At 40.1% G+C, this 9,400-nt stretch overlaps 1 protein-coding gene across 1 annotated transcript in view; it reads left to right on the plus strand.

The window, feature by feature from the left end:
• The window catches only part of SLC1A3 (solute carrier family 1 member 3), a 98,614-nt gene that overhangs the window by 74,600 nt on the left and 14,614 nt on the right, over positions 1-9,400 (plus strand). Inside the window, exons 4-5 of the mRNA XM_019650767.1 lie at positions 7,099-7,369; positions 8,279-8,286. Coding sequence (XP_019506312.1) covers positions 7,099-7,369; positions 8,279-8,286 — 279 coding nt within the window. The remainder of the gene's footprint in view (positions 1-7,098; positions 7,370-8,278; positions 8,287-9,400) is intronic.

Consider the following 9,400-nt stretch of genomic DNA (forward strand, 5'->3'; position numbering starts at 1 on the left):
CATCACTGGAAGCATTTTATGATTGAGGCACCGGCAGCTGAAGTTGGGCTCCTGTTTTCCTCTCACTGCTTCTCTGGATGAAAGTTCATTTTCAAAGAGGACTATAGCCAGGGAAAAGAGATTGTCTACTTTAGTCCTGCCACATTGAGGATAAAGGTGATTTTCGTGACTTTTTCTGGCACTAGTACTATTGTCTGCCTCACTGATGTTTTTATTTAACCATCTTGCAAAAGAGAACATTTCCCTTTTACCTTTCCACAGTTCATTTTACTAGTGAAACCTAGAGCTCTAAGAAAGACTCTTGTTGACAAGTTTTAAGGGTCAAATTAAAAACTCAACTTGCCTGACAAATGATACGCCATCACAGGCAGTAAATTTGTAAGGAAGCTTCCTTGTCATCCTCATGCAATATAACCTCATAAAACTAAGTGATGTTGTAGGTGAATGAAATGTAAAGTTCTCTGATATTATGAACACTCATAATAGGAAGGAAACTTTGGCCAGGATGAAAAACAATGTGAAAATACTTGTGATTTAATTGACTGCAAATTCCATGAAATCATTCTCAGCTCTCTGTGGAGGTGGTTTAACTCCCTTTACTAATAATCACTAATTACAGTATGAGCCAGCTTTGCTCAAAATTCCAAGAAGCAAACATTTTCTACAACTTTTTCCCTAGTTACAATGTCCGCAGAATTTCTGTTCAAATGATTGCCCAGATACCAGAGATTGGCACCCTCGTTTTCTTGGTCTCTTCTAGCGAGATGAAACAAGTTCTTGGGTGTGATGGACAGTCCGTGCTCACAGGAAGTGAGGATGATATTATAGAAAGGGAAGATCATAGCTTATGGTTCCTTTTTAGAGCCTCTACTATTAACTGAATGGAGGTATATACCAGTGTTTGCAAACTTTTTTTTTATCAGAACCTACGAATAAAATATAAATGTCTTTTTACATTGTGACCTGGCCACACACATACATATACACACACAGCTGAAAAAAAGTTTCACAAAAAATCCTTACCTTTACCACAGGTGATACGCTCTAATATTTTCTATTCTATTTCATTAATGGATAAAATTACTGGTCATGACCCACCAAACCAATTTCATGACCTGCATCCTAAGCACTTGGTAGACCCTACCCCTTTTTTCCATTCCCTTCTCTGCATTTATTTTTTTCATTTATTCACTCATTCTTCTGTTATCAGATAGGACTATAGCAATTACTTATATAGGCTCATCTGCAAGTGTGATACATATTAGAAAATGAGGGAAAATAATACAGGTGTGGGAGAGGGAGAAGGCCGAAAGAGGGAGGGTCCTCCTGGTGGTGGGAGCAGAGGTATGCCTGCCCACTGCCTCCTGACCAGCCCAGAGACAGCTGCTGTGTAGGACCTCGCAGCTCTGCAAACCAAACCTCAGGTGATGCTGGGTCACTTTCCCCACAAGGTCCATCTCTCCATTTTCAAGATAGAATGAACCTGATTATTTTGGATTAATTGGGGGGAGAACAACCAAAATTGATGAGTCAGAATTTCAGAGTATTTTCAAACAAAAGCAACTTTAGAACTTGTAATTCATATAGTAACCTAATCTAAATGCTAAAAACAAACAAACAAAAAAGGCATGGCCTCTATCCAGCCTAACAACAGTAACAGTGATAAGAATGACTTCAACAAATACTCCCTGGGTGCAGGCACTGTCCTGAGCACTGAGGCCACATCAGAGAACAAAACAGGTGGATCTGCTCCCTTGTCACTCAGATTCTAGTAGAGAGAGACATAGAATGATCATAATTAGCACGTATCAAGGACCTACTTTGTATAGATTCTTTATGTAAGTTCTCTAAGCTTACAGTGTAGGTGTTCTTAGCTTCTTGTCTAGATGAAATGGAGGCTTAGAGAGGTCAAATAACATTTAGTGAGTACCTTGTTTATTATTTACCTCCTTAATTAATAATAACAGCTCACATCTGTTGAATGCTTACTATGTGCCAAGCACCATGTTAAGTGCTTTCTGTAAGGAAGTCCCTTTAATGCCAATGAAAACCCTATGAGGGGGCTTTCATTATTCCCATTCAATGGATGAGAAAACTGAGGCTTTCCGTCGGTCACATGGTACCAGAGCCAGAAGAAGCATCCTAGTATTCTAACCTCAGAGACTGGACTCTTAATCACTGTGCTGTAATTTTTAAAAAAGAATGTGCTTCTAAAAATGCCTGAGGTTGGCCTTAAGTAATTTGAAATGTTGTCTTTTAGATTAAGTTCTGATGCTATAACCTGCTTACAAATTGTGATTTAAAAATTGTGATACAACCATGTATAACCAACAATCTCTCATCTAACTTTGAAAGATTTGCCTTCTGTTCGAAAACTTTTACTTTTTTTTTTTTTTAACAATCTTAGTCTGTAGAAGAAGATATTTTCGTGGGGAAAACACACACACACACACACACACACACACACATACAGTTATAGACAGAAATTCAAAGTGACCGGTGGATTTGTTTCATGCTCTCCCCCACCCTCTGCCCGTCTTTCCTCTGAGCTGTTCACCCTCCTGCTCTTTCTCTTTCCTGAGGGCGCCAGAGTGCCCTCGCTCCAGCAGTGGGCAGCTGCTTTAGGACACAAGAGCCCATTTTTCAATCTGTAAATATGAAGTATATTGTATTTTTAGTTTAACTTTCTTATTTAAAACAAAAACAAAAACACCATGTATTTAAATGACAACAGCACGTTAGAGCTCATCTTTGATTTCCTTGTTGTGAATTTGCCCATCTTGAAATTCTAGAAGGACTGAAAACAGGCGGCTTTCATTAGATGAGTGTTTGAGAAGCCCATTGTGGAGAAGTACATCTAAAATAAAATAAAAACTTAAACAGAACAATATTCTTGAATCGGCGATTGCCATGCCCCCTTCTCTGTTCTTGTTGGGCCAGGTCCAGCGGCCTGAGCAGAACAATGAAACACCATGAGCGTGAGAAAAAAGACAATGTATAACAGATGGCTTCTTCTTTAGATTTCATGTTTTGAAACTAGAGACAGGGCATATTGGGGGAAGTACACTGAGATACATTAATATATAAGACATTGGTTTTTAGCAGATGGGAGAACAAAATCCATGCAAATAATAGAGCCTTGGTTGAGGTTGGCCTTAAGTAATTTGAAATTACTTGACATTATTTATGTGTTTTCCTCTAATACTTGGCTGAATACATATTTCATTTATCTAAGAAGCTATACTAAATATTATACCTAAAGAAATGTAATTTAAAATACAGAGTTACAGAGTTTCACACATATGTTTATGAAACGCTCCCTGCCCACTCCATCCCAAAAAAAAACCATGAATTTGGTGTATATTTTTTTGGCTAAACTAATTACCAAAAGACTTCAAAACTAAAGAGGTAAAATGCATATTTACCCATTTGCATCAAGAAACTCTCTTCCTTTCCTCTCTTTTCAAAGTGACTGCTGCCTAAAATACACAGGTATTTGAAGCAAAGTCTTAATTTTTTACATTGGGGAAAATATCTTGTTTGATCTCCTTTAGATGCTTAACTCATTGGTGAATATGTAAGAGGTTTGCAGAATTGATTGATTGATTGATTGATTGATTGATTGATTGATTTCTTAATGACTGGTTATTGCTGGGTTGATTTTTAGAAAGGAAACCAGGACTCCTGTGCCCATAGCCAGCAAGTATTCATGGTCCTTTACACTCCATTAGAATGTGCTTTGGGCTGTTTTTCTAGAAATGATGAGGAATTTGATCTGATTGATCAGCTCTCTAGCTAGCCCTTCTGGTGATCAATGTCAACCACTTCTCCTTAAGGTGGGGAATGCTGAGGAACAGTCAGTTTTTATACAATTACCTCCTCCATGGAATTTTCCTCCAGCCAGCTGGCTCATCTCAGCACTGAACTCAAATATAAGAAAGTTAGAGAAAGATAGCATGGATAATAAGCAAATGAAATGTAGGTGACTTCTAGCTTGTCCATAGGAAGAGAGATATAATAGAAAGGGCACTTCCTCAAGAATGTGGTTCAAATCCTGCCACTGCCATTTACTAGCTGTGCAAAACTGGGCAAGTTAAACTTAACTTCTCTGGCCTCTTGTATTCTCACCTTGAAAATGGTATCAGCAATATACAACATACAGTTGTCATGAAATTAGATGAACATGTGCCATTGACAAGAGGTAGGATTTGGTGAGTTAGTGAACTAGCACAAAAGTCAACTCAAAATATACAAAACATATGAACATACAAACATGTCATTGTAATTGGAAGACCAATCACAGGTGTTGTAGCAATTGTACAATATAATATATAACTTTGGATTTCAAGAGGGTCCCAATCCCAATGGCAGATTGTTGTCATGATAAAGATGTCAGGATATCTTCAGTGGAAATGGTTTAGCTAAGCCCAGATCAAATGAACAAAAGGAGACCAGTCAAGATTGTTATCTTTACTCTTGCTCTGGAATGCACTTCTCAAATCCGTATTTGGATAACTCAGAGTTGTTGTAACACACTCGCACAATTACCTACATACCCCAGTGATCTATCTCCCCTTCACCCCAGTGCCCTTTTCTTCCATGCATTTTCAAGTCACAAGGCTCAATGCAAACTTTTCCTTTCCCAAGCATTTAGGGCACTTCCTGCAAAAAGTTCCCTTTTCTACAAAGTGATTTAGTACTTTGCCCCTGCCCCCAGACACTTTGACATTTGTGTGTAGTCTCTGGTATAGAGTTTTGTCTCAAATTTTATGAGACTGGGGAAAGGACATGGTCACAATTTGTATAAGGGAAAGGAAAATTGATACCCTGCTCATTGTAGGTTTTGTCTCTGAAGCTCCTCCTCCATTTCCTAGTCCCACCAATATCAAGGCCATTTTCTTTCAGGCCTGGTGAGTGAGAGATTATCTACATCTGTCCTGCTGTTGCCCTGATGACAGTGAGTGGCCTTGTTTCTAGTGGTCCCTTTCGTTTCACAAGCCTGTCTCCAAGAAAAGGGGAGCGGTTAGAATTGGAAGGAGGAAGAAGGAGGATGCTGGAATACCAGGAACAGAGGGGGACAAACAGCCCCATGTGGGACACCAGACCCCTTTTAGGGAAAGGACCTACTTGGAGAATTGGTTAATGGAGATACCTCCACAAACCCCTTCCTTGGCTAAAACAATGGAAGCTATTGCTTTATTCTTTTTCAAAAGAACAAAGCCAATATGCAGAGGTTGGTGAGGCCTCTTATTTCATTATCTAGTCTCCTCTTGGTGTCATTGCTAAAAAAATATGCCTTAATGGTTATCTTCAGCTATTTTGGCATTAGAAAGTATGGAGACATTCGTAGATGACCTGCTTCTGGGTCGGGGTTTCGTATGTAGCAGAGCAGCTCCCTCGCTGCAATCTATTGAAAGTCAGCCCTCGACACAGGGTTTGTAAAAAAAAAAAAAAGTATGGAGAAAATACTTTCATGTTTATTTTCATTTTAAAAATTAAACAAACAAACAAACAAAACACTTGTAAACTTTGTTTCCAAAGTTGATCACTCTAGCTGTGGATTCTGGGATAACTTCCTCCATCCCTCTCCCTTTGGTGGGAGGGAGAGCGACGTAAGCCTTCTCCTTCGTTTGCCACTTTGGATCCAGTGCTCCTCCTTAACCACTTAGCTTTTCTCTGAATAGCTATAGGTTGGTAATAGCGGGCAGGAGCATCAGAGAAGAGTCACCATGAGAACAGAACAGCACCACAAGACAGAAGACAAGAAGGAAAGAAAGCATCTCGGAGGAAGAAAATATGGCTGCCCGTTACCCCCTAGCAGAGATACCCAGCCTGTTGAGCCCAGACCACTCACCAGTGGAAGAATTGCAAACTTCAGTGGTCACAAGCTCAGGCAATGATGGAGAAAAGAGTGGGCCCCTTCTGAGAGAAATTATTTCAAGTACAGGAAAGCCAAGATATTTTTGAGATGTGATTCAGACCTGAGAATGAAAATGAGGATGGGACACTTTGAGAACTCATTAGCTCATTTTTAATGCTGGTGAAGTGTCGAAGTGGCACCATCCCAATAAATGGATACTTAACCCTGGGTTTCAAAAAACCCAGTGAAAGACTCAAAGAAGCCAAGTTCATGTGTTAATGCTAAAGTTGGCCTTCTCATTTGTGGAAGCTAGAATTGGTTTTCTCAGGGGCAGAAACTAACATAAGACCTGGGTTCAAGTTCCCACTCCATTTTGCTTAGTGTTAACTAGGGCCAAGTCATGCCTCCTTTCTTACCCTGAATAACACCTTGCTTGAGGTAGACTTTTAAAATGTCCTGAAAATGAGAAAAATGTTTAACATGAAATGTACTCCAGGCCTGTGGGACAAAGTGGAGGAAGGCAGGGTGCAAAAATGAGAAGAACCCCACCAAGATAATTCTTTTTTAAAAAGTTTTGATTAGATGAGATGAAATGAAATAGCAGAGAAGCTATTTGAGAACTTCAGCCTTGTAACCCAATGTCTACTTTAAATGCAAATTGAAGATAAATCAGTAGGTGATGGGAGTAATAGCTTATATTTTACCTAAAAACATCAAAAAGGACTCCCAAGTACACATATAAAATAATAATTCTTTTAAAAGAATTTAATGACAGTTAATCTATGTGAGTCACCACAGTGCTTGAATTTGAGACTATCCAGCCAGAAATTTTTTAAAGTATCTCTCTTGATCCATACACACACACACACACACACACACACACACACACACACACACACACACACACACACCACTTCTTATTCACACTCATAGCTTCCCCAACTAGTAGTAACCTAGGAAAGAATTTGATTGCCCTTTCAAATCATTACAGAGACATGCAAAATCAACTCTTGAAGCAGAAAACGGGTGATCACATGTTTGCTGACACAGCTGATGCCTAGCCATCCTCTGGCTTTTTCCCCTCTATCTTTTGCGATACCTCATACCATGTGTAAAATCCCATTGCTAGGTGGGATGAGGGTTGGGGAGTGTAGAAGGAAATACTGTTCCCATTACCTTCCACTGGAGAATTCCCTGGACTGACTTCCTGAAAATCTTCTTCTGTTTGCCTTCACCAGGAATGGCGTCCCTAGATAGTAAGGCATCAGGGAAGATGGGAATGCGAGCTGTAGTCTATTACATGACTACCACCATCATTGCCGTGGTAATCGGCATAATCATTGTCATCATCATCCATCCTGGGAAGGGCACAAAGGAAAACATGCACAGAGAAGGCAAAATTGTACAAGTGACAGCTGCAGACGCCTTCCTGGACTTGATCAGGTATGTCCTTTCAAGCCCATTCCCTTGGGTCTGTTTTAACCACCCAATCCCTCTTATTTTGGAGAGGTAATCAAACCCTGAAAGAGGTGTCCAACTGAATCAACCCTGCTGAGCTTGAAATGAAGATGCCATCTTCACTTCTTTCTAACAGAAATTAAAGTAAGGATCCATTATTTGATCTTATGTGAAAGACGTAAGAAGAGCGAGGAGGGGACACAGATTTTGAGAGCCCTGCTTTTATGATTCAGATCTGATCACTCAGTTATCCTTTCAACTGTGCTGCTCACCTTGGATTAGTAATGATTTTTAATTTACTTGGCTCAAATCCGGCTCTTTAAGCCTAGTTTTGTTCAAGTATAGCCTGTTTGATTGGACTCTTCTAATTTACAACTTGCGATCTGTATTATCACCCATTGTACACAACAATTTCTTTCCAGAAGGGACTTTAGAGATCATCTGGTCATACCTGTTTCGAGGTCTTTTTTTTTTTTCTTTGTACTATTTAGGAAGAAAGGAGTTGGCAGATCAATAATAAAAGATTAAAGGATGGTTTCTTTAGCATTGTTTTATGTACAAATCATACACTGATTACAAATGACTCTTATCTAATACTTGAAACAAACTTGATGATAGTCGGTCTAACACAGAACTGTGATGTAAGTCAGAGTTTGATCCTGGAAACTTCCTGATTGCCCTCTCTACATACCTGCTTTGCATCAGTCAAGTGTGGACAGGAAGCATATTGCATTTTCCAAAGGATCATTGAAAAGAGCTTGCAAAGGTGCACCAGAGTTAAGGGAACCTACAAGGAATGGTGAGGCACCAGGGGACTAGCAGCAATAGGCATCTGTTTTATTTACTACCCCTAGCTCTGAGTGGCAAAGGAATGAGCTGTTACTGGAACTTAGGAAGAGCTATGGCCTTGGGAAAGGGCCCTCAGGAAAGGAGCTATAGTTCTTGTTTGGAGGGAAGTAGCTGCTTTAGTTCATTGTAAGATGAACATGTCAACGATGAAACTGGAAGAATATATGCATCCTCTTCTGTCTTTCACTACCCTGTGATCTCTCAGAACACCCCACTGGACAAACCTAACAGGAAGCCAAAAGGCAGAAGAACCCACATGCTCTATAATCCAAAGGGTCAGCCTCCTGGGGCAGGATGGAGAGAGGATCTAGAAGGGCAAATGGAAGATATCCCAGCACAGGCCTCTAGATTCCCCACCTGCTTAGCATTGCCACACACACCGTGTAGCCCCACCCAACCAGTCGTCCCCACCTAGCTCCTGCCTCCCTTCCTTACAATTTATTTGTGAAGTGGCTGGTTTGCCAGTACTAGATACCTGCTCTAAAGGAATCCTCATTGATCATCTGAAAACACTCCTCCTAGGGACTTGATTTCACATACCATCTCAACAACTGGGTCTGTGGCAGGTAGAGTCAAGAAAATTTTGGGGAACCAAGGGTCTCTCAATTTCTGCTGTGGGTGACTTTGTACCATCTGTGTGTAAGCACAACCCAGCTCCACAGAGCCTCTTCTTGAAAGTCTTTTTCAGGGAGCTAATCATAATGATCTGAAAGTAACAAGCTACCCCACAAATTTTCATATCAAGTTGTCACCCAATAGCTATGTTTTTATTGCGTTCATACAGTGAATTACGGCCTTTCATCACTTTTTCATGAACTTTATTTACCCTCAGTTAGTTTGGATTAGGAGTGTTTTATTATAGTCTCTTTCTGTGTAACTGCTCTTCCTTGTTTGAAGAATTAGGCTCTTGTTGTTCCCAGTCTAGTCAATCCATCAGAGCACTGTGTTTTCTGCTCTTCCTTGCCCCAGTGACAAATGTATGACCAACCTGTCCCCATCCAGTCACTTGGCTTAGCATTTATCCTGGAATCTCCTGAATTCACATTTCTATAAGGTTTATAGAAATAGACTCACAGAGCTTAGATGGGAAGGAAAAGGAAACAGGATGATCTAGGCAGTAAGAAGAAAGGGGCGAGAATTGATGATCTTAAAAAATGACTTTGATAGCATACAATTGCTAGAATCTCGGGCTCTGCAACTGCCTGAGTCATGTCTCCTTCTCCCACAGTCTTC

Source organism: Hipposideros armiger, unplaced genomic scaffold (genome assembly GCF_001890085.2).
Source record: "Hipposideros armiger isolate ML-2016 unplaced genomic scaffold, ASM189008v1 scaffold_146, whole genome shotgun sequence".
Lineage (NCBI taxonomy): Eukaryota > Metazoa > Chordata > Mammalia > Chiroptera > Hipposideridae > Hipposideros > Hipposideros armiger.